Source organism: Hemicordylus capensis, chromosome 6 (assembly GCF_027244095.1).
Source record: "Hemicordylus capensis ecotype Gifberg chromosome 6, rHemCap1.1.pri, whole genome shotgun sequence".
Lineage (NCBI taxonomy): Eukaryota > Metazoa > Chordata > Lepidosauria > Squamata > Cordylidae > Hemicordylus > Hemicordylus capensis.
Window position 1 is genome coordinate 92,083,965 of NC_069662.1, and position 26,730 is coordinate 92,110,694.

Below are 26,730 nucleotides of genomic sequence, written 5' to 3' on the forward strand. Positions count from 1 at the left end.
TATTTGTCAATATTTTATTTAATAAAAATACCAGAATTTTATCACAATTGACAATCCTCATGGCATTATTAGAATTAAAAAGTGTATTTTAAAAAATACAAAACTTGCTTGCTGAAATTTAAAACTAGCACCATTCATACAGTTAAAGAAAGGAGGTCTATCTCTACACCAGGAACAACACTATTCATTTCCATTAGTGTCAGGCTTATGTAGGACACAGTCCCTGACATTCTAAGTGAAATGCACATTAGGGGTGTGCATGAACGGGTTTGGTGCTGTGGGGAGTGGGAGCTTTAAGAAAGATCAGAGCAGGTCTTTATCTGCTCTCTGCCACCCCATGAACCTTCCTGTTGGGGTGGCGCTCAACAGCATGCACATTGCATCTGTGCATGTGCAGGCACCATTTGTGTGGTCAGCAACGCCATGCTAACCACATAAATGATGCCCACACACATTCTGATGCCATATTCATGCTGATGCTCCATGGTGGTGGTGGGGAACTTGGGGTGAGTGTTGCCCCAGCAAGAAGCTGCATGGGGTGGCTCTTCTTAAAGCTCCTGCTCCACTCTCCATGATCCTGAACTAGTGCTTCAGTTGTGGATCATGCAGACTCCTTATGCATACAGGCTATAGTATTCTAAAGCACACAAGCACTGGCAGGACACCTCTGAGCCTCTTAAGTACAGCTTTATCACTGATCCAACATTGCTTCTATTAGGAATACTGGGAGCAGGGTTGGAAGAGCAATGACACTGTGCTTAGTCGACCTGGAGATGCCCTGCTTAAACAACCAGCATCCATGTGCTTTTGAGCAGAACATTGTGGTGTATGCACATCTTGCTTACAATGAGCGGGTGGGGGGATGACTAGGTAGTATGTAAGCCACTGTCCTTATGCCACCAAGCTTTGTAGAGGTCACTTTTGTCTAATTTATGCTCTCAATTTAAATATTTGACCACATTTACAGTGTTTTTACAGACTGGGCCTGAGATGCTCTTTGAAGACCACTTATAAGAATTCTTTACTCTGAGGATTACTAATTACACCAAAATAGATGGAGTAACAATATGTTGTTTGTGGAGTAACAATATGTCATCATGCATATTTCAGCATCTCTTTTCCTCCTACTGATACCAGCTTTCTTTTTGCAATATGTACATATTTCAAAGAACAGGAGCAGGGGGAAAGAGGAATTTGTGTTTGTAAATAATTAACCCTCTACTGCAGACTTCTTGTAATTTGACAGGATGTCTTTTGTATTATTAACTACAACTGAAATATGTAGGAAAGGCTGAATCCTGGATACCTATAAAGCTTATTAAAAAGTACATCAGAGTAGGACACTGGCTGTCAAAACAGGTGGTAAAGTAGATCCCATAGTACTAGACCCAGGATTCCTTGCCTTTATCCAGGAGTAGTAACTGAGCTTAGATTTGGAGTCTGTTTCAAACAGGAGGCTCACTTTCTTAAGGTGTACGATCTATGCTCAGTTACTTTGGTGCCATGGTATGGTTTCAAAACAACGGAGCACAGTGCCAAAATACAGGCATGTTTTTGAGAGAAGTTTGTACTTCATAGGAAATCCATCATAAACTTCCATATCTCCACAATGTGCCACAAAAGCTGTATTTCACTATACATGGAATGTGCATTTTAAAAAAAACCCAATTTTGAGGCACTTCATATTTTATAATAAAAATGCCACAGGAAGCATCTTCCACTGTATAATGATCTCTTCACACATACAGAGATACTGTATACTGATACTACTTCACATATACAGAGACATGGGTATTCCTTTCCATTGTCCTCAGTTTAAGTGTGCACACATACACATTTCAAACCGCTTCTATGGTGCATACATCATAACAGCAGTTCAGCTCATAAAAAAAATATTTAAAAACTAATCTACAGTTCATCATGCACTGTTGGCTCCTGGTCTTTCAGTTTGAATTCTTCTGCAGTAATCTTGCCATCTCCATTTCGATCCTGGTTGCTGAACATATTTTTCACAATTCCTTCAGAATCAAAGCCAGGAGCTAATTTTCCTTTGCCAGAATTGACTTGCTCGTGGATATAGACCGAGAACTAGGATTTTTAAAACACAGAATTAAAAATTATATAAAAGTGAAATGCACTTGGGTGTCAGGTAATTTGACCCTCAAATATCAATAAACAGCACATTTTGATATCTCACAATGATTCCTATGTACAGGTGAAACTCGGAAAATTAGAATATCGTGCAAAAGTCCATTAATTTCAGTAATGCAAATTAAAAGGTGAAACTGATATATGAGACAGACACATTACATGCAAAGCGAGATAAGTCAAGCCTTAATTTATTATAATTGTGATGATCATGGCGTACAGCTCATGAAAACCCCAAATCCACAATCCCAGAAAATTAGAATATTACATGGAACCAAGAAGACAAGGATTGTAGAATAGAACAATATCGGACCTCTGAAAAGTATACAGTGTACTGTGCTTGATTGGCCAGCAAACCCGCCTGACCTGACCCCATAGAGAATCTATGGGGCATTGCCAAGAGAAGGATGAGAGACATGAGACCAAACAATGCAGAAGAGCTAAAGGCCGCTAATGAAGCATCCTGGTCTTCCATAACACCTCATCAGTGCCACAGGCTGATAGCATCCATGCCATGCCGCATGGAGGCAGTAATTGTTGCAAAAGGGGCCCAAACCAAGTACTGAATAGCACAGTATACTGTATACTTTTCAGAGGTCCGATATTGTTCTATTCTACAATCCTTGTCTTCTTGGTTCCATGTAATATTCTAATTTTCTGGGATTGTGGATTTGGGGTTTTCATGAGCTGTACGCCATGATCATCACAATTATAACAAATTAAGGCTTGACTTATCTCGCTTTGCATGTAATGCGTCTGTCTCATATTTCACCTTTTAATTTGCATTACTGAAATTAATGGACTTTTGCACGATATTCTGATTTTCCGAGTTTCACCTGTACATGCATACAGTGCTTACTGAGGCCCAATTTAATACATTACTTCCTACAGGCACAGGTGCCATCAGAAAACACCTAACATCTTATCAGGAGAGAAGGTGCAACATAAGCAAGAGCTGCATGGGAAGGAACCAAAGTGAATTGGGAAACCCACATGAGCAGTGCTTGCATCCATTACCACTGTGACTTGAGTCCCAACTGACAACACCCACATCACAGAAGATAACTGACATTCAGCTACATTTAGATCTTCCCTGTAGTAGCTATTATCTATGCGAGATTATAAAGTGTTCAATTACACAGCTCCTGAAGCATAAGAGTCCGCTTTGAAGTAGCTTCCACAGCTGCAAAACTCTTATGGATCGGAATATTTCATTTCCCAACTGCATTGTCACAACATTAACATAATCTTAAACGTATTGCTTGAACCAAGTGATTGGGTCTCGGATCCTCAACAGATGCTGCTGTCTATGAGCATACTGGCATCTGCCTAAAAGGAATCTATGCAAATCAGCTTCACTAGCCAAAACTTTACCTCTTCCAGAATAACCTCTCCATTGTTATCCTTGTCAATTTCTTCAAAGAGATTAGGAGAAACTTCATCATGCCATACAAACATATAGCCTTCTGGTAATCCAGACACTAGGTCGAGTAGTTCAATGTCAAAAACTAATACAGCACTACCAGGGACTTCTCCTTCTGTCATGGTATATGAGAAAAACACATGTTAATCTTTGTTTGCTAATAGTAGGAGTGGGGGAAAGCCAGTCTCAGCCATCCTCCTTCCATTTCAAACGGAAGCAGATAATCATTTCACTCTTTGTGATCTAATTTTTAGAATTTATTTTAAATTTATTTAATTCTATGAGAAAATAAAGTATACTCAATCCAAAAGACATTTGATACGCAATTTTGGGGTTTTCCACTCCTAACAGGCACAGTACATGTTGTGACAATATGCATTTAAGATCTGAGGGCTGACATCCAGGCCAATAGGCAATATTTGCAGATCTTCCCTTCCTTCTGAAACCCACTATCCCTCCTGAAAATATTTCCTTGAGACAAATTCTAAGGAGGCACAGTGGGCTTCAGAGGGAAGTACTGATCAGTGAAAACATACCTCCCGTCTTTAGCACCAGCACAGTGTTAGTCTGGATGTCAGCCCAGGTATATAGATTTACTAATGCATGCACTGTCATGCATTTAAAATACTCCAGTGCTTTATAAGCTGAGGCTGTGCTCAACATTTTAAATGAGAACAGGATTCCAGTATCTATCTATATATATAATTCTCCTGGGTGTGCCTTGGAATGTGCGTCCCAGTGCCCAGCTGATTGGCTGGGCTGCAGATGGGCCTGATTGGCTGAAGCACACCTAGGAGGATTGGCCGCCATAGCAGCGGCAGGCCTGGCTGCAGAGGCCAAAGGCAGCAGCAGGCCCAGCCCAGCCGCAGAGGCAAGGCCGGGGGGGAGAAGGGGGGGCAGAAGTGGCGGTGGGGAGGAGAGGCAGCTGGACCTAGAAGTGGAGAATGGAGCAGAAGGTGGGGGGAACAGGTAACCGCTGGCCCCAAAGAGCGCACAGATGCTCTGTGCAGGGTCGGCTAGTTTATATGAATGCAGCATCTCATGTCAAGTACATAACTTTTCAACACTGTTTTTGGAGAAATTGTAATAAAGCCCTACTACAATCCATGAACTGAGTATTCAAAATGGAGTAATATCACACCACTAAATAATCTTCCCACATTATCTCACACCATTCCAGTTACAGTAAGCTATAAACAGAAAAGAGTATCAAAGAGAGTACAATAACAAAGCTGCCCAAAAATCGAACAGTATGCTTAAAGAACAAACTAAGAAGTGAGCTGTGGTGCCCACTGCAGAGGAATGTGAAAAGTAATCAAATCAGTGTGTCAATCAACAACTGCAACTGTGTGAAGCTTTATGTACTTACCAACACCAGCTTCTCCATAACCAAGATGGGGTGGAACAATAACTGTTCTTTTCTCTCCAACACACATATCTCTGAGACCAATATCCATTCCCAACACAACTTGTCCAGATCCTAGAACTATATTATAAGTTTTGCCAAGGCTAAACCTGGGGGAGGGAAAGTTTCACAAACTATAGAGACACATGATCTATGGTAAAAATGTTGAAACCATCTAGGTTAGAAGCACAGAGACATTCATTTTATTTAGGTAGTTGGTTTGGATATGTAACAGTAGTATCAGAATGATATTTCCTGTAACTACCTGGCATTCATTTCTGCCCACACACACCCCCTCCAATTTACATGTGATTATCTGAACTATTCTTAGACTCTTTCAGTATGTTGCAAGTTGAGATAATGCAGGAAACTTGTTACAAAATTTACCCAAGAGCTCACAAGCCCTTAATCTAGACTGTCTCTTCCTTTCATCACCTCTCTGTTTCTTCCACCTACTTTAACTGAGCGCATTTTTAGATAAATGCTGAATCAGATCTGAACCATATGTATGAAATATTTGTTTCCTCAGTTATTACTCTGTATTGCATATGATGTATCCCGTTTCATGCTTCTATTATTGTTCAGTGCCAAATGATATACTTACGTTGAGTCTAACAAAGTACCATCGAGGAGTGAGGCATTGTAGTGATACTTCAAGTAATCACCTTTCTTGCTCAGTATAGAGCAGTTAGTAGGTTTATAATGGGTGGTAATGGCAACAGAGTCTGAAGGGTTGTGGAAGTCTATCACATGAATGGCAAAAACCAACACTGCAGAGCCCGGAATATTCCCTATAGTAATAGGAACACAGAAAAGAATCATATTGAAATAAGCTGCTCTAGCCAATCAGACACCCCATAAACATCAGACCTAAACTGCCAAAAATATGTAGAGTGCAATTAAATTAGATATTTATTTAAAATATTTATATCCCACCCCTCCAGTACAATACTGCTCAGGGCTGCTTTTAACAGTAAACAACAAACATAATATAAAATTTTACACAACAAAACAAATAGAACACAATGTAGAATAAAAACAATTAAACCTACTTAAAATTAAAAACCCACCAGACCATAGTAAAATATATTTTAAAGAACCCAAGTAGGTTTGAATATCTTGTTTAAAAAACCCTAAGGGAGGGAGCATAGCAAAGCTCTTCTGGGAGGGCATTCCAGAGCTGAGGGGCCACTATGTCGTGTGAGCAGCACATGAGATATGAATAGAAGCATTTCTCAAGTTCATGCAAAATTGTACAGAACAAGCTTCTGAGGTTTGAGGCATTTGACATGCTTCCATAAGCACAAATCCCATGCACTGAAAGATATTCTGGGACTTAGAGAATTATCACCTATATTTACTGTCTTGCTCTTCTCTGTGAGCATGATGCACTGAAGGAAAATCATGGGCACAGGATGTGTCATGTCACAATAGTCTATCTAGTTCAGGTGAGGAGCACTTGAGGATTGTCCAGGACCAAGCACTGGGTGATTCAACCAAGCAGAAGGCCCAAGATGAAAGAGTCGGGTCACTTCTCACAAACTGTTCAGGCTCAGCTGGCTTGGAGACAAGAGCTTACAGAGCCAAGGGATCAGTTCACATTTCTCAGACCAGCAATGTACTCTAGAGGGTGCCTTTTCTCTATGAGGTTTACTTGGTCTGGCTTGCTAAAGGACCAGGATGTGGTGGATGAAGGAGGCAAGGCACCAGACACTGCCTGCTGGGAGACCCCGAGATAGACAGACAAATAGACCCTGGTACCTTACAGCTAGAAACATTAAGCTGTATTTTATCTAGCTGCTAAAAGACAGCAAAAGTGTTCAGATTTCACAGGGCTTTTAATAAGGCATTAAACCTTCAATAATTGATTTCATTTTTTAAAATATTTTTTAAAATACATTTAAAACAAGGCATTCTAAGTAGAGTCAATGGAGTCAACATTCTGCTTCTTTCAATATGATACATCTTATAACAATCTACAGAGATGGAATGCATCTTCACCTATAGCCACTTCGGATCAGATTTAACTGCTTCTAATTTGAGTGGCCATCATAATATTTCACAAGGGTGAATCAAAGTAAATGTGCCTCCATCAGCATTCGCTAGGACACACACACACCCTCCATGTACTCCAAGTTTAATTTGTATCAGACTGATAACATGTCAATTCTAAAGGGGGGGTGCTAATAATGAGTGGCTACCATCTTGTTTCAAGATGGTGGACTGAAATTAAAAAAACACCCATCATGATCCCCTATGACCCCCTCCTATGTATTGTAAATTTGATTTGTACCATCAGGTAAACACAAAGATTATAGGGTGGGTTGACTCAGATATGGGGGGACTCATAAACCTTCGGAAAGTAGGCTAAAAATGAAATCACTTGAGGCAACTTTGATTGCTTTTCTACTTACAGTGTAAAATGACACCTCAAACCTTACACTCACTGTGGAAGAGATGCACAAATCACCACTTCTGTCATTACATTGGAAGTGCAGGAAAACATTCACTTCGATGCCTTCTGTAGGCACTTCCTTGTAACATGTGAACCCAAAGAAGCAAGCACAGGGGTAATTAAAGGCAATCGTACCTCAAATAATAAGCAAATAAATGTATTGGTGACTTAGAATAATTTTATTTATTATTTGAGACAATTGGCTTTAATTACCACTGTGCTTGCTTCTACTGGGGTTTAGGATCACCCCAGTTGCTTCTCTATACTGTGGTTCTCTATGATAAAAAGGGGGGGAGTCAAAGCTGTATGTTTGTGTATTTTATCTTATTTTTTTACCCCTAATTTTTGGGACAAATTTGAGATCCCCCAGTCCTCAAAGTCACATTAATCATTACAGTATTAAATAACCAGAAAATTTTCTAGCCAACATAAAGTGACATATTGCCCTTTTAACAAAAACATTTGAATCAATGTTTAACATACAAAACATTCACTACACTTCATTTCTGCACCAAATTCATCCACCATTTGCAGAAGTAGAATTGTCTTCAAAACCTATGAGCAAAATGCGTTGCTACATAACCGACGAACTATGCAGTATTCTTGCTTTAATTATGTTATTCGCTGAATACTGGTGATTAAAAAAAATCTGTCCCTTGTGGCAATCGCATCATCCCTTTTGATACTCTTAGAGCAGCAATGCGCAAAAATGGTTAAAGAACAGTCAGATTTTGCTTTGGGGTTCTTAGCACCATAATTTTCAAAGCCAACCGTAAGACACATTTAAAATTGTTCCCTGTGTTTGTGTCTTTAAAAAAAGAGGAGGTTGACGTAGCTAAAGAGCACCCCTCCATTTGTTTCAGAACATTTGATTCCATGTTTTTGGAACATGGAGTCCCAAAAACATGTTTATGGAGTGGGGTTGTGCTACAGTCCTGTTCAATATGACTATGCTATCAGATTAACACTGCACTAGCACAACGAACAAAGTTGCGCACACATGAATGCTCAAAGTAGCATAATCCCTTGCACTCTTGTTCCAGTCACACAAGCAATGTACTTGCATATCAAGAATGGTGGGACTGGAATCCAGACTAATGTGGTGCTCACGTAATAAAAGAAGTGGCACACACTTCAGATGTTTGCAGAGTTGCATTAAATTGTGGCAACAAACTTCTCTGGGGCATATACAAGGTTACAGAACGTACAGTATTGTGCAACACAACCCACAACAAAGTCCAGGCACCAGCTCCCCATGGCGCCTGACTAGAGAATCGTGGGGTCTAATTCCCTGCTTCCTATGACTACCTCCTCCAGCTGCACTTCTTGGCATTAATGCTGAGCTCCTGTAAGAACTTGTGGGATTTCTCCCACTAGAAAGGGTAACAGTGCAGGCTCAGGATTTCCAGTGGTGCTGGCATCCAAAGTAGGGATGCTGAAGAGGAGAGCAGCAGAGAGTGGTCTTAGAATGAATTAATGAGTCCAGGGAGGAAGCAGCCCAGGGACCCTGACGAGGAAACAATTAAACCTGTAAAGGTTTGCTTTAACAGCTATGGAATCAAATGTTCTGAAACAAACGGAGGGGTGCTCTTTAGCTACGTCAACCGCCTTCTTTTTTAACGACACAATCACAGGGAACAATTTTAAATGTGTTCTAAGGCTGGCTTTAAAAACTACGGTGCTAAAAACCCCAAAGCAAAATCTGATCGTTCTTTCTTTATTATTTATTTATTTTACTTATTTTACATATTTTTATACCACCCAAAACTTAAGTCTCTGGGTGGTTTACAACAAAATAAAATATTAAAGCATTAGTTAAAAACAAAAACAAGAAATTTAACACACAACAATTTAAAAGTTTTGTAAATAATATCCAAAACAACATTAAAAACAATCAAAACAGTATCAGTTAAAAGCCTGGGTGAACAGATGCGTCTTTAAAGATTTTTTAAAAATTGTCAGAGATGGGGAGGCTCTTATTTCACTAGAGAGCGCATTCCAAAGCCTTGGGGCAGCAACAGAGAAGGCCTTTAGCTATTTAAACCATAAATAAACAAACAAACAAACGCAGTTTCACCTTTTGTAGTAAGATGAATGTTCGCTAATGATATGTTTATAGGCTGACTTTAATGCAATAAATGTTGCGTTGTTTTTTTAGTGTGAAGAACGCACATGTATACTGCCCCCCGCCCTGCCCCACGTGTTGGGAAACTGTAGCCAATTGTAGCTTCCCATCACCTGTCCATGCAATGAAATAAACACATTTGCATTCATGGTACTGTACTGTATGCATGCTGAAGATAAAATAATGCTCTGTATTACAAAGTATAAAGGGTTGGAGTTTATCAAGATCCTTACTTTTAAATATCAAGCATTACAGTGCATCTTCAATATGCATACAGGTGAAACTCAGAAAATTAGAATATCGTGCAAAAGTCCATTAATTTCAGTAAAGCAAATTAAAAGGTGAAACTGATATATGAGACAGACGTATTACATGCAAAGCGAGATAAGTCAAGCCTTAATTTGTTATAATTGTGATGATCATGGCGTACAGCTCATGAAAACCCCAAATCCACAACCCCAGAAAATTAGAATATTACATGGAACCAAGAAGACAAGGATTGTAGAATAGAACAATATCGGACCTCTGAAAAGTATAAGCATGCATATGTATTCAGTACTTGGTTTGGGCCCCTTTTGCAGCAATTACTGCCTCAATGCGGCGTGGCATGGATGCTATCAGCCTGTGGCACTGCTGAGGTGTTATGGAAGACCAGGATGCTTCATTAGCGGCCTTCAGCAATTCTGCATTGTTTGGTCTCATGTCTCTCATCCTTCTCTTGGCAATGCCCCATAGATTCTCTATGGGGTCAGGTCAGGCGAGTTTGCTGGCCAGTCAAGCACAGTACACTGTATACTTTTCAGAGGTCCGATATTGTTCTATTCTTCAATCCTTGTCTTCTTGGTTCCATGTAATATTCTAATTTTCTGGGATTGTGGATTTGGGGTTTTCATGAGCTGTACGCCATGATCATCACAATTATAACAAATTAAGGCTTGACTTATCTCGCTTTGCATGTAATGCGTCTGTCTCATATATCAGTTTCACCTTTTAATTTGCATTACTGAAATTAATGGACTTTTGCACGATATTCTAATTTTCCGAGTTTCACCTGTATACTACCATGTGTTTAAATATTTAAATATTTAAACTGTTAAGTCTTACCATTTTTATTTTACAGTTAACATGGTCGGCTCCAATTAAAAAACCACTTAACACCCCCAGCTGGAGTGGGGGAACACCTATATCCTCCAGCTGCAAAAAATACCAAAAGTCTGCTCCCCCCATGGAGCGAAGGGCATTACTAGGGGTGAGTGGTGAGTTCGCCCCGCTTCCCATAGAACAGAGAGTGGTCTGGCTCCTACATTTTTGGCCTGGCTCCTACAGCCCAAGTACATTTGTCAAGGCCTGGTGCAACTCGTTGCCCAATCTGTTGCACCAGTACAACACTAGTCTGGAATAAAAGCTCCTAACTTAGCAGAACTAGCTAGTGCAACATCCTTGTATTAGTGCAGAGTTAGTTTGGATGTCAGCCACTCTCTTCAGCAATCCTGATCCTTAAAACACCTCCATTTAGAAGTACAAACACACCATGTATTACGTTGCTCCTTAAAACTTCTAATGGTTGAAGTAAAATAAACTGTGGCTTAGAGAGTCAAAAACAACAACAAATATTTATATACCACTTTTCAACAAATGTTTCCAAAGCAGTTTACAAAGAGAAACAACAAGCAAACAAACAAAACAAAGATGGATCCCTGTCCCCAAAGGGCTCACAATCTAAAGGGAAACAAAAGACAAATACCAGCAACAGTCACTGGAAGTACTGTGCTGGGGATAGATAGGGCCAGTTACTCTCCCCCTGCTAAATAAAGAGAATCACCACGTTAAAAAGGTGCCTCTTTGCCCAGTTAGCAGGGGTAACTGGATTTCCAGTTGTGCTGATATCCAAAGTAGGGATGCTGAGGAGGAGAGCAGCAGCGATAACTTTTGCCGAAGTTATCAAAAACAAAGCAAATTACAGGATTCGGCTATGGAAGAATGTGCTGAATTAAAAGTGATATATACCTCTTCCCTCTTCGCCATAGCCAAGGTGAGGTGGGATAGTTATTCGCCTCTTCTCTCCAATGCAAATGCCAAGCAAGCCTTCATCCATCCCAGCAATCACATAACCTTTCCCTATGTAGGTGTCATAAGTTCTGTTCCGTGAATAACTAAAGAAAATATTTTGCTTTAGTAAGACCATTATCAAGAGTAACACTTTTTGTAGTTTATCTAGCACTATAGCAAACACAAAAGGGACTCCTTACAATTTACTGTGCTCAACATTTTGAGTAAGAGTTGGGGGGCGGGCTTCATCTGCACATAGAAGAAAAGGACAATTTTCAACTATCTCCCCCATCCCTTTGTAGCTGCCTGTGCCTCCGGAAAATATGCCCTTCCACCCTCGGGAACGTATTTTCTGGAGGCACAATCAGCTGCAGAAGGGGGGTGGGAATCACTAAAAATTGCCCCTCCTCTCCATGAGCACATGGAGGAGTCCCTGCATGCAGGGGATTCCATGTTTAGAAAGGACTGTTTTCAGATTGCAGCTTTATTTTCTCTATTGATAACCATCCTTGATAATACAGAGTATCAGACAGAAAAAACAGAGACCACATAAAGCTGGCAACCAACACACAACTGAAAGTAGGTTGTAGTCACAGTCCAGAACAGAGATAACAGGCTTAAGTATGCTTGATTTCAGTGGGCTTAAGTTTTCCATAATTCTGTGCTAGATCAAAATTATAATGTGTCCATTCATTCACAGAAATGAAGGCACACAAGTTACACCATGATTTCTATACAGTAATGCCTGTACAAGCCCATGCAAGCAGTCCGAACGATTTAGGTGTGACATTAAGAAAGAATGCAGTTTACAGCGTCAAAGAGATTCTAATTTGAGAGAGAAAGGACTTGTTCATATAATCCTGCTAACTAGACAAAGAGGCACATTTCAAAGTGGTGATTCTTTATAGTCAACAGGGTGAGAACAACTTGGCGCTATTCAACCCCCGGATAATATTTTTCCAGTGACTGCTGCTGGTGTCTACTTTGTGTTTCTTTTTTTAGAAGACCCATCTTATCTTTGTTATTCTTTTTCTATGAAAACCACTTTGAGAACCTTTTTACTGAAACGTGGTTCTACTACTACTACTACTACTACTACTACTACTACTACTACTACTACTACTATGAATATTTACATGCTGCTTTTCAACCGAAGTTATCTAAGTGGTCTAGAAATAAAAGTAATAATAGTAACAACAATAATATTCTACAGGGCAGATGTTTAATCACATGATGGAGAGGCAGAACAGGGCCATTTATCTCCTCCATCACCACTAGCATCTCGTCTGGAGCAGGGACCCACTGTCTTTTCTGAAAGGGAAGAATCACATGAGCCAGGCTTCTCTGTGCTTGCTCATTTGTATGAAATGCATGGTTTAGAGTGAGGGGCTTGTGTTGTAAATTAAGTGCCAACCCTGAGAAATGTATGTACTTCAGCAGAATCTGTGTGCGTACGTGCGCATGCACTTGTGTAAGATGAGAAAAGCTACCCAATAAGCTTCAATTTGAAGCTGTGTTTTTCACAATCAAGCTCAATATTTTATCCCCTGTGTTACATGGAGCTCCAGATTAGAGTTCTTGCAGGATTTATCAGAGAGGGATATAAAAACTGCCATTACCAGTTCAAAACTTCTGGGATTAAGTGAGCTAACACACCTTAAGAAGTTAATAACACTGAAGTGCTATAGATAATTTTAAGGGGAGTAAAATTTAGTGCTGGATAGTTCTGAGAATGGGGCTCATCACTGAAGAGCTGGCACCCAGTGGTCCTCGTACCCAGTGGTCCCACCCTATGAAGGTAGAAGCAGAAAGAAGCTGATGGATGTGAACCAGCTAGACACAAGCAATTAATGTAGTTAACTAGAGAGTAGTGCCTGTTTTCTCTTTTGGAATGAGTGATAGGAGCCAAACAGCTTCATATCTTTGAACTGCTTGACATAAGCCCTATTCAGACATTATGTTAAACACACATACAAGTGTACATAGGTATAGATCTATACACATGTACAATTAGTCACATGTTACGTTGAGCACAGGTACAGCAGGACACTTCCTGTCTGTACCATGCATCTGATTTTCAAATGGACACTTCCTATCATTTCATGCATTTCACTTTTCAAGTGAATGCAGGGATAGTAAGTAAAGTAAAGTGTGCTGTCGAGTCAGTGTTGACTCCTGGTGACCACAGAGCCCTGTGGTTGTCTTTAGTAGAATACAGGAAGGGTTTACCATTGCCATCTCTTGCGCCGTATGAGATGATGCCTTTCAGCATCTTCGTAATTTGCACAAACACATGTACAAGTGTACAGACATCTGCACACTAGTACAACATAATGTCTGAATAGGGGTATAGTGGAATCAATTTGTGCCATATTCGTGCTTCCATTTGCATTTCCTACATACTAAGTCTATAAATCTAACCTCAGGCAATAGTTGGGCATTTCACTAGTGTTGACAGCTCTTAATATGTTTCAAATTATTTGGTTTGACCAACAAAACTGGAAACTAGTAATTTCTAATATGTCTTAGACACTGCCCTTGCTTGAGGCATATGCCAGAAGGAACAACATTTTCAATGACTTCAAGCCACTTTAACAGATGGACATGAACCTTAGTGTTCATTTGCTCATCAACATAAAGCACTGTTGCATCAACCATCATTGAAAATGTATCTATTCCTTCATGCAGCCATGCAAAATAAATATTCAAAATTCATTAACTGCAAAAGAAATAACAAGCAAAACTTTTAAAGTTTTGACAGGCAATCTTATTCTTACTTAGTGCTTTTTTGCATACTGTAACAAAAGATGCTATCAGCATACAGAATTAGGTTTTCAAAATTACTCCCATCAAGTGCAACTGGGTTAAGTTATTGCAGAACATTTTAATGGACTCTTGGCTGGTTCTCATGACTGACAGCTGGGTAGAAGGAGTGTCCTGCCAGGCTCCAAGCTCCGTGAGTGCTTCCAAGACACGGTTGTGTGTCAACAAAATCAAAGTATGAGGAGGGAGAAGTGATCGTCTGCTAGATTCAATATGGGCAGGATGGTGGTGGCTAACCCACACTGTGTACCCAACACTCTATCAAGGAAGAAGGAAAAGCATGTCCCGTGCCGCTCTACCCAGATTGAGGCTAGCAGGCTATCACTTCCCCCTCCTCCTGCCTCTATTTTATCAGGCATACAACAGTTTCTCAGGAGAACATATGGGGCTTGTAGCTCGATTGGACACTCTTCCTACCCAGTTGTCAGTCGTGATAACCAGCCCCCTGATAGGGATGTGCATGAAATTTGGTTGGCTATGATTCTAATTTGAATTGATTTGATTAGGAACCATTGAACAGAGTGGAGATTCGTTCGAATCAATTTGAATTTGGGCAAGTTCATATAGACTTGAACAAATCCCCACTTTGTTCAATGGTTCCGAATCGAATCGATTCTATTTGAATTTGAATCAAATTCAGCCAAATTTTGGGCACATTCCTACCCTCTTGAGGGCACATGCATAAACAAGAAGAAAGAACCACATGCTTAATAGTCTGGCCACCTGGAATCAAATAATGTGCCATCCAGAAGTGTTCCATTGTAATGATATCTGAGGAAGTCCCCAACTTGGCTTTTTCGCTCACAGGATTCAGGCACATACTGCTGCTCAACAGTGATGCTATCTTTGGGGTTGTGAAGATCTAGAAGAGCCACATCAAAGACAAGAGAAGCCTGACCAGGAATTTCTTTACCTATGAATGAAGTGCACGTAGGCAATTAGGTTAGTGCAAAATTAAAAAAGAAACTAAAGTTTCCACACATCACACACAAGCCCTCAATCTAACCTCAATCACATACAAGCCCTCAACCTAACCTCACACAAGCCCTCAACCTATTTCTTCCAGGATAAGGCCTGGCAATGTAGCTGTTTTGCAATACTGAAACTTTTGGTAAGCAAAGCTATATTGTTGATCAGCTGCTTCCTACAAACTGACACTATGAATGCATATTCTGCAGAAGTATATTCTGTTGGTTTATGCTTCATAATATTGACTATGGGTAAAAAGCTTAGCTGGCACTTACCATCTCCGTCTTCTCCATATGCTAGGAAAGGAGGTACTGTGATTATGCGCTTTTCTCCTACACACATTCCAAGGAGACCCTCGTCCATACCAGGGATTAGCCAACCAATTCCCACGTAGGTGTCATATGATCGCATCCTATTGTGACTAAAAATGTAAACAAATCCAAGTTACGTATAGCCAGCTTCTTCATTTTAACACTAGAAGTGAGAGAGAAATGGAAAGATTTGGACAGAATAGAGTCAATGCACACAGATGTTTCAAAGAATGTTACCTTTATACAGACCCAAAAACTACATAAAGGCGATAGTACTTAAATTTTTTGTCACCTTCTATTGTTGTTGTTGCCATAACCTGATATATGAAGTTGTCTTATACTGAGTCAGACAACTGGTCCATCTAGAACAGAATTGTTCATTCTGACCACAGCAGTTCTCCAAGGTTTCAGACACGGATTTTTCCCAGCTAACAAAAAATTTTCATTCACATTTTTATTTAAGATACAGAAAATGTTCTGAAAGATATTTTACACACACACACACACAAGTTTACCTTGAGTCAAACAGTGTTCCATCCAAAAATGTCCCATTGTAATGGTATCTCACAAAATCGGACACCTGAACTGTTCTTGTGCAATTTTCTGGCTTGTAGTAAGTTTGAATCTGAACTTGGTCTTCAGAATTCCAAAGGTCAATCAAGAGCACATCAAAGTGAAGCACTGAATTTGCAGGAATTACACCAGCTGTGATTGCAAAATATACAAAAATAAAAATAATTCAATTTCTTCTCTAATCACAAATATGAAAATCCCTTACTGTTACCCAGTCAGACATCTAACATTCAATATTAGCAACAAAAGAAATAATGGGTCAGTTCACATGACTAGAACAATTTAGGGTAATCATTCAATCCTAGATTCTTATGGAGCACATCTCCCTACTTCCAGTTGTGTGAACCTGGAAGCTTTCAGCAATGTCAGGTCAGCACCACACTGACTTGACATTTACCCAAGGTTGACTACCATAGTTCAGACCTAAGATTCATAATCTCAGGTAAATGCTGAGTTGATGCAATGAGGACCCAGCATTGTCGAAAATTCCCAGGTTTACATGACTGGAAATCAGGAGTGCACGGATCTTGAGGAAATTACAATTGAACGTTTTCCTGACATTGTTCTAATCATGTGAACCAGCTCAATGTTTCTTTTATGGAAGGAGTGGTAATTTTGGGGGGGACAATATATGTGCTATGCAAAAATATGCCAACATCTATCCTATTTCAAATGGAGTATCAGTCATTTCCACTCTCCCTTTTATTCTTAATCTCTTTATTAAAACAAATTTGCAATGCTAAACAACATCGAACCAAGCACAGAATACAACAAACCCTGATTCATCAATCTATCCAAACTCTAATATTGTCCAAGGTAGGAAAACAATCATAATTTTCCCGATTAGTGTAAAGAATAAAGTCTGACCAAATTACATTAAAAGCATGATTTGTAGTCTGATTTGAACGAGATTGAATGATATGGGTTTGCCTTTCTGAGATTGCAATATGCCATAAATTCTTGAACCAGATATCCATCGATATGGTTTGATTTTTCCATTGTTTGGCTATAGGTAACCTGGCAGCAATTACCATACACACAATTAATGTTTTTGATGTCGCATCTGTATTGACCCCAGAAAATACATTTAATAATGCAAGATGGGGGCATAATCCTATTTTCTGATTTGTAATCCTGCTCATCTCCATGAATACCTCTGTCCAAAAGGATGAGATCCTAGGACAGGTCCACCAAAGATGAAAATTGGTACCCTTCATCCCGCAATCACTCCAGCAAAGTGGAGAGCAGGCTTTTTTGATCTATGCTAATGGGGGGGGGGGGTCAGGAACCTCTATAGAAAACTTGAGAAAGTTCTCCTCAATTTGGGCCAAAGAGGAAGTAAGTGGCTTTCATTTCCATATATTCTTCCACTACTGAACTTTGATTTCCTGTTAAAAGTCATTTTCCCAAGACACTTTAAGGCTAGGCAGTGGATTAAATGTGTGGTTTATAATCAAATAATATGATTTTGAAACCACACCTTTGAGGGTGTCTGGGGCTTCAAAAACCAGTACTTCAAATTTTGTTAGTTGTCTATTAGCTTGCACTGTTATTTCTGGGGTGGAAATAAAGGATCTACACTGTAAAAGATGTATCCATGTATACTGCAGGGGACCCCAAAATTACCCTATAGCCTCTAGGTTGATAGGATTTCCCCGTTGGTAAAAGTTGCTTAATCTAGCAACTTCTAGATCAGCAGCTGGTATCAGTCAAGGAGATATAAACAATCCATCAAATTTAGGATGGCAAAAAATTAGAATGAGAGGGGAATATGGGAGTGTTAGACTCTTATACCATTTTAGTGATGTGCCCAGACTGGTCTGGAGGCCATTCTACTGGCCTCCGGACCAGTCCGGACATGGGTGGTTCGTTGTTCGGAGGGATTGGGGCGGGGGGATCCTTTAAGGGTGGGGGAGGGTTTACTTACCCCTCCCGCCACTTTCCCCCCTCCAGCACACGTATTCTCTTTAGTAATTGGGGCGGCAGGATACCTCCCGGCCGCTCCTTCCCCCGCTTGACTGCAAAAGACTGCAAAAAGCCTTTTGCGCATGCGCATGTCGTGCGCTTCATGTCTCCGCGACGTGCGCGTGCGGCCACACATACATGCACGCCGCGGAGACGTGAAGTGCTCACGCGACGTGCGCACGCACAAAAGGCTTTTTGCAGCCTTTTGCAGTCAAGCGGGGGAAGGGGCAGCAGGGAGGTATCCTGCCGCCCAAATTACTAAAGAGAATACGTGTGCTGGAGGGGGGAAAGTGGCGGGAGGGGTAAGTAAACCTTCCCCCGCCCTTAAAGGAACCCCCCACGCCAGTGCCGGACCGCAGCTCTGTGGTTCCGTGCACACCCCTATACCATTTTGCCCAACTCTTGAAAGTGGCATTCAGAAAAGGATTGTCTGCTGCTTTAAACTTAATAATCCAATCTGATATTAGAGGCAAACATTTAATTCTACAAGAGTATTGATCAGAAACTTCCATCTTAACCCAAGAATTAATTTCAACATCGGTCAGCGTCCATAGGATATTTTAGAGGTGGAAACCCTCAAAATCAGTGGGCTGGTAAGGAATTCCATCCTGCCATTTGCAGTTTTTGTGTAGAGAATGCTATATCTAAGTCTCGGTTTTTTGTTAGCATGAATAAAAGAGAGGATCAGTCATTATTCTATATATATTTTTACATCAACTTTTCAAATAATAATAGTAAACAAAAGAAAAACTGCAAGTGAATGGCCTAATCTAGAAAGCCGCCAATGTTGTGCATACAATATTTTTGCAATAAAGGTAATAATGAGACATATATCATGACTGAAACTCTGTAATATCAATTATGGCTATAGCACTTGAAGAGAAACCACTGGCTTGTGAAAAGTGCAGACAAATAGAACTGTCACCTAACCTGGACACCAGATGCTGTCCTTTATTTACATTTGCAGCTGGTGTGAATAAAGAATGTGATGGTTGCTTCCACCCATTCCCTTAATGGTCTTGTTGCCCACACCCTTCCATCACACATTGTGCCGCAAATTTAGAGACCTGCTTATTACTGCAGATCAGCAAGGAAGATGATAGGACTGTGGAGGAAATGGACAGGAGTAGCCATGGGGAAACTGCAGTTTCTTTTTCTGCTGCTTTGGGTGGAAATTTAAAGGGCAACATCTGGTGTCCAGAATAGGAGACAATCCTATATACAATTAATAATGAGTGAAATTCAGGTGGTATTTATTAAAGAGTGGCCAGAACCTAAGGGGTATACTCGTGAGTCAAATGGGCCGTAACCCAAAATTTGGTTTTTAAAAAGCCAAATCTGGCAACAGAGCTAACCACACACTAAAGTCCAATGTGTGAATACGTCTGAGGTGTTCTAAACTCAGTTTTATTTACTTTTGCTACTGAATTAAATGAGGCCTTTAATCTTGTCATTGGCCCAAATGCGGTTCCTTCCCCCAACTCTCTGTAAACAGCATGTACCAGGGCTGGGGTGATCCAGACTGCCCCCAACACACAATCATGCTGCTTATTACAGGGGGCAATTCCCATTGGAGCCCATTTTTCCCTAGGGCAAATAGTGTTCCTGAGAGGCGTGGGGCTGTAGCTCAATGGTAGAACATCTGCTTTTCATGCAGAAGGTCCCAGGTTCAATCCCTGGAATCTCCAAATAGGGCTGGGAAAGACTCCTATGTGACACCTTGGAGATCCACTGCCGGACAGTGTAGATAATACTGAGTTAGGTGGACCAATAATCTGACTCAGAATAAGGCAGCTTCCTATGTTTCAATGAAGTGTGATTCAGACTGGGACCATAGGATGGTAGGGGGATAGGATTAAAGCACCTCTACCTCCATTGTGGACCCCAATGCAGATCAGCCACCCCACAATATATGTTATTTACAGGGGGCGGAAAGCAAGCATGCCAAGACCAACGATATATTTAATGTCACATCTAGTGACTAGAACCCTGGGATAAGGGTTCTATTTTACGCTTTGTTTTTGCTGTACTCTAGCACGGATGCCAAAATCTAGGCAACTGGACATTTACTTCATTCTTTTTCTCCTTCTAGATGGAATGTATTCTTGTTACTTTCAAAGAGGGGAAAAATTCAGAAGCCATATTCCTTCCTGCTCCACTATTTGAAGCTTTTCTTCAGTTGCATAACTCCTCAAACTGTAATCTTGTATCATCTGAAGCCTGGTCTACAGATGTAGCAGAATGAGGGGCAGAAATGGATGCATATTTTTGAATGTTCCCCTACATGTTACATTTTCTTTCCTGTAGGAAAACCAGCAGAGCAGGCAAAGGGCTGAGCCAGAATCTCCCTGATGTGCTAGTTTTCTGCTTGAAAGGAGTGCATTATGTGAGGGAGAGCATTCAAAAAATGGCATTTCACCCCAATAATCTGAATTGCTACAGGATATTCTACTTTTCCACCTCATCCTGCTGCATGGGTAGATCAAGCCTAAGTCAAACATAATACCAAATGCACTTCCCTTATAAGAAATAGTAGGGACAACCTCTGCATACTCACAGACATAGACAATTCCACTCACTAGGGTTTTGTGAATGATTTTCCCCAGTAAGTTTGGAAAATCAGACCATTTACTTCTTTAGATGGATACTGTATAGTGAATCTGAAATCTCTTTCTTTTTTGTTTTTGCATATACCATGTCTGCTCGATATATTCCTCATTTTTTCCCCTTTTTAGAATATTTTTCTCCGCCTGTCCCAATGGAGAACTAATATACTAACACATGTACAAAGAAAGTAAGTTTTGAGAAACAACAAAACTGTTGTCCAGAACCTGCAAGTATATGAGGGTATGTAATTTTATTTATGTACTTTTAAATATGCATGCATGGGACAAAGAGATTGCTATTTGAAGCATTTATTTCTATTTATAGCCCACCACATTCTACATTCTTTTTTCTTCCCTGACTCCACATCAAGCATGCCTGAACCATTCAATCACTTTTGGTGCAGAGACACAACAGAATTACTCACAGATAGGGGAAGCTGTTCACTGTACCTCCAGAGCATGAATCAATATTTTGGGTTTGACACCAATTAGCCACCCCCCCCCCCATGCTCATCAGCATAGGGAAGTCCATCAACTTCCTAGCCACACACCCATGTTCAGAACTGGCCTGCAGAGGGTGGGCACTGAATGCAGCGATGTCTGAAGTGTGTAGCCAGGGAAGACCTCAATCTGGAGCATGGCTAGCTAGCATGTTCCTGTTTGATCTCTCCCCGTGTTGGTCCTCCATGGACGACTAACACCTGTATAGGGCTCTACTCAAAAAGCAAATAATTTGGGCTGGAAGAATCATGTGTGCCTTTCATAGTAATTTGTTTTTAAAGGTATGCCTCAGCTAGCAGAATTTTAAGAAACAGTGCCAGGTTCAAAATTCATTTTGGTTGGAGCAGTAATAGCACATTGTTCTACACTAAGGAACAATTGGACATGTTTGCCATTGTATATTCTCTGTAACAAGGAGAACTACATTGTCATGAGAGCAGAGATTATCAGGATTCTCACAAGTGCAGGGAGGGGGAAGACTCATAAACAACAAATTGCATGTCTCCTGGACTAAAAACACACCTAGTAATTTGCCTGTCATAATCAGATCTCTTTAACTCTATCTGTGCAACATATCCATGTATCTCAACAGGGGGGTGGCAGGAGTGGGATGGTGCCCATTGGCTCTGTCTCTGACCTTTAAATGCTAATTAGTGTAGGTTCTGTTCAGAGCTTCCAATATGTGTAGAGGTGCTTTTCCAATTCCCCCCACACATACCTGTTCACGTCCACAGATTTGTCACCCAAGTAGGCTATTTGAGCAAAAATAAATTCACAAAATGAAGGTTCCTAAGGCCTCTATTTTGTAAAGGCCCGACTCAGTTCACAATTTCTAAGCATCACTTACACACATGGCACTGTACTTACAGACTCCTTCACTCCCATAGCCAAGATGGGGTGGAATTTTCACAAATCGCCTCTCATTCACACACATGCCAATTAGAGCTTTGTCCATTCCTGGGATCAGCTGGCTTTTCCCCACAAACACGTTGAATGTGGAACCCCTGTCATAGCTACAAAGAGAGATAAAGGGTTATTTATGCTTTCATTTAATCTTGCATTCACCTATTTATTGGAAGTTCAAAAATGTTACCCTCTTTACCAGTCATGCCCATACTACCAGCTGTTTTTATTTTAGAATATTGGTACACCACTTTTCAACAACAACAACACCAACAATAACAATCAAGATTCTCAAAGCAGTTCATGTAGCAAAAAAAAAAGTGAGCAGATGGGTTCTTTGTCCCAAAGCGGTTCCTAATCAAAGAAGAAACCCAAGGAAGATACCAGCAAGAGCCATTGTGAGGGATGCTAGAAAAGGCTGAATAGGGATAATTGCTCTCCCTCTGACAAATATATAAGAGAGCCACTACTTTAAAAATTGCACCTCTTGCCCATTTAACAGGGATTGTTGACAGACCTGGCTTCCTTGAATGTACCTAAAACTCTTTTTTAAGAAAACCCATCAAAACTAACAGTAATATCTTGTGTGCCTCCACTTGGAATGCTGTTTTCAGTTTAGTCACTCACTCCATTTAAAAAGGTTGTAACAGTGCTGGGAAAGACACAAAAAACAGCAGTTAGAATGATCAAGGAGTTGGCGCATATTTCCTATGAAGAAATAATATAGCATTGTGGGGAGGGCTAGTTAATAAAAAATGATGGCTAAGAGAGGGCATGAAAGGACCTTATAAAGTTAGGACATGTTGAAAGGATGGACAGAGACATGTTTCACTTTATCTCAAAACACTAGAACTTTGAATAGCCCCATGCAATTAACTGACAGTAAGTTCAGGACATACATAACAGAAATTTCTTCATACAACTCATAAGGATATAAGAACAGCCCTGCTGGATCAGGCCCATCTAGTCCAGCATCCTGTTTCACACAGTGGCCCACCAGAGCCACTGGAAGCCTACAGGCAGGAGTTGAGGGCATGCCCTCCCTCCTGCTGTTACTCCTCTGCAACTGGTACTCAGAGGCATCCTGCCTTTAAGGCTGGAGGTGGCCTATAGCCCTCCGACTAGTAGCCACTGATAGACCTCTCTATAATTAGCTTATTAACTCCCAGACCTCTCTATAATCAGCTTATTAACTCCCAGAAATTGTGTGAAGATGCATGCATGTTTCTCTTGAATGCATTATGTTAATATGAGACAGAAAGTGGAAGGGAATAACCTTAACATTAAATGTGTATTGCAAGTGATGTAGCTTTTTCATTTGATTTACATATGTGCAACATGTAAACACTGATTTAAAAACCATTTGTGAGAGAATGGTTTGAGAAAGCTACTTTCTGGAATGCATATAAAATATAGGTAGCCACAAGAAAGAAAATCAAAACCCAACATATTTATTATTATTATTATTATTTACATGTATATCTTTATTAGCACCAACTGAGATATCATGAAGTAGTTAGCAAGAGATATGGACTCAAACATGTTTTTAAAATGAAATGAAAACTATAGACACTTGTTCACTATTTTGGAATAATGTGGGAAAGGGGCAAAATAGATTTCTAGGAAGATGTGGATTCTTCCTAGCGACTTCTGGAGCTTTGCCAAGCAGCATTTTCACATACGACATTGGCTGTCGTACAGAACAAGGATGTACCAATGAAACAAGAGAGCAGTCTAACAGAACTTCCTAACTAATTGCACCAGTGCAGTGGGGAGGCAAGAGTTTTTGACAACTTCCCCAGGAAGTCCTCTGTGCCACCTGAAAACTTCCCTGAGGGAAGCGCGACCCTCAGTGTGGATGGCACAGAAGACTTAATGGGACAAGGGAGGGCATCAAAAATTGCCACTTCTTCGCTGCACCAGTGCAGTTAGTTATGAAATTCTGTTAGGCTGCTCTCTGCACTGGTGCATCATTTGCTCTGTATGTCAGCCAATAGCAATACTATAATGATATCTGGGAATGCTTGATTATTTGTTTTGATTTATTCACAAGATACTGTTTCCACAACTAACGGATGACCTCCTTCTCTCACTAGTGCAGAAGAAAGAGTCCTATCTGCCTTGTGCAGATGCTCCCATACAGCCCCACAGTAATGTGATTTGATGCATTTTGCATATAATTCACTAAAATGCATACAGTGTGTTTTGTAATCCAAGTTCCAAAGTGAATATATCTATGCCTTCCTTTTGAGCCCTCCATTTTCAAAACTGCATCCCTTAACAGGTAAGCAAATACAGTGGTGGGGGAGGGGGGAAAGTGGGCAGGACAAAGACACCTTTATTGTATTGTGTGAAAACACCAAAGCATGCCTCCGCTTCACTGGAAAAACCGATGCATTGCCCTTCTAGCATTACATTTGCAGGCACCGAGTGTTTGTCCTTTGAGGGGTGCAGACAGAGGGAAAGCCTGAGGAGCAAAACCTTACTTAAATTTTTATGGAGAGGAAAAGTTTCGAGAGGAAAGACATTTTGCAGGGGAGAAAAATATGATTTGGAGATTGAAGATATTGGTATGTCAGGTATGTCAGGGGAGCTCAGTAAAAGGAGGGGAAGAAAAATGCTTAGGGGATGATGATGATGATAAGAAGAAGAAGACCAAAATAATCCCAGTAGTAACTGGCGCCCTAGGTGCAATTCCAAAACATCTTGAAGAGCACCTCAACACCATAGGGGCCACAGAAATCACCATCAGCCAATTACAAAAAGCAGCTTTACTGGGAACAGCCTATATTCTGCAACGATATCTATAACCATTGACAATAAAATTCTGGCATCCCAGGTCCTTGGGAAGGACTCGATGTCTGGATAAAACAAACCAGTCAATAACACCTATCTGACTGTGTAAACAAATCATCATCATCGAAAATGTTTTATACGAAGTCCATCATCATCGAAAATGTTTTATACGAAGTCCTGCTTTGACTGATAGGAGCTCTCCTGGATACCAGGCAGACGGCCTTCCCCACTCCTGCCCACCCCGCTCCAGATCCTCCGTTTAACTGGAACGATCAGAGACGAGATGTGGGACCTTCTGCACTCAGAGCCTGTGCAGTGCCGCACTGCTGAGCTACGGCCCTCACTTAGGGCCCCTAAGGCTGCAAACCGAGGTACACTGAAGCAGCCTGGTCCCAAGTAAACATGCATAGTTGCGGCCTGAGTTGCAGATCTTCCCCCGCCTGCGGTTGGCCACCCCTCTCCTCATTCCGGCACCGTGGCCCGCAAGCCGGGAGCAGGAGGAGAGAGAGTCTAGAGGAGTCGCTACCTGGAATCGAACTTGTTGCCGTCCGGGAAAGTGCCGTGGTAATGGTAGCGCACGAAGTCGCCGGAGTGCACGGTACGAGGACACTGCTTGGGCACAGAGCTGCGCTCGACCAGCACATCCTTGCCATCCCACTCCCCTGCCGGCACCGGCGGAGCCTGACACGCCACGCAGCTCACCAGCAGGGCGACGAGCAGCGGCGAACAGCAGCGGCGGCGGCGGTGTCTCCTCCGGCCGGGCGGCATTCCGGGCTCTTCCATAGCAGCAAGAGATAGAGATGAGCGCGACTCGAGGAGGAGGAGAGGAGGAGGAGGAGGGGGTCAGGAGGTCCTCCGTTGAAGTCCCGGCTTCCCAAAGCTGCAAACGTGGAGAGGGAGTGGGAAGAGGCGGGGGGGGATCGCAGCCCCTTCTCCTCCCCCTTGCAAGTGGGAGGAGCCAGACGCGAAGGGAGGGGGGCACGCGCTAAACTTTCCTCGGGTGGAGGAGGAGCCCTGCAGCTGACCACTGGCCCGTGGCGAAGCTGGCTGTTCCCCCCGCCCCGGTTAGTGTATGGCGTGACGTCACGCGCGGGCTCTGACGAGTTGGAAAACTAAGCCAGGCTGCGAGTGGACTACAGGACAATCACAATAAAGGCGGGCGAGGGAAGGGAGGCGGGCTAGAGAACTGTCGCGTTTCCGATTCCTCCGCTGTTTCTCCCCTCGAGAAGGCTCTCCTCTTCGCATTCCTACGTGGCGCTGCTTTACAATTGGGCAAGGACTTCAAGGGCTGAGTCCCCCTCCTTCCTTCAGGCCTGAGGACAGCATTCTTTCCCTCGGCTTCTCTCTGACACACGCTGTGTGTGTCATCCCATTAACATCAGCAGGAATTCTGCCCTTGCGCGCTCCTCGTTTGCAACAAGCAGGCCACGCCAGTTTTTCCCTTTTTGTTAGCTTGAGCTGTGTCCGTTTCTAACTTTAGCAAACAAAAATGCAAGTACGGACTAGCAAGACAAATATGCCGTTCTCATACTGCACTATGCGAATAGTTTGCTTAAAGTATTTATCCTACATGTCCGTTTAATATCATAACTCAGCATCAGCTGTGGGTACACCCTGCTGTGTAGTGAGACAGATTTGAAATCAACAGGATGGAGTTACATAGAGGCCTTTTCTGAAT

General features: G+C 41.5%; 1 protein-coding gene and 1 non-coding gene across 3 annotated transcripts; one reads left to right on the plus strand and one right to left on the minus strand.

Moving 5' to 3' along the window:
- Positions 1–26,086, minus strand: FKBP9 (FKBP prolyl isomerase 9). 2 transcript variants are annotated; one of them, XM_053261624.1, is made up of 10 exons: positions 25,755–26,086; positions 22,221–22,366; positions 16,224–16,413; positions 15,673–15,818; positions 15,152–15,341; positions 11,564–11,709; positions 5,581–5,767; positions 4,941–5,086; positions 3,523–3,686; positions 1–2,088 (listed from the first exon to the last, which is right to left on the minus strand). In XM_053261624.1, the coding sequence occupies exons 2-10, from the start codon at positions 22,306–22,308 to the stop codon at positions 1,909–1,911; spliced, it is 1,437 nt and encodes a 478-aa protein (XP_053117599.1). In that variant the 5' UTR covers positions 22,309–22,366; positions 25,755–26,086; the 3' UTR covers positions 1–1,908. The 2 variants fall into 2 exon arrangements, with proteins under 2 accessions (XP_053117599.1, XP_053117598.1); XM_053261623.1 differs by having other exon boundaries at positions 25,579–25,948.
- On the plus strand, positions 19,863–19,934 carry TRNAE-UUC (transfer RNA glutamic acid (anticodon UUC)). The gene has a single exon. It is a non-coding gene; the product is annotated as a tRNA-Glu (tRNA).
- Positions 26,087–26,730: the final 644 nt, after the last annotated feature.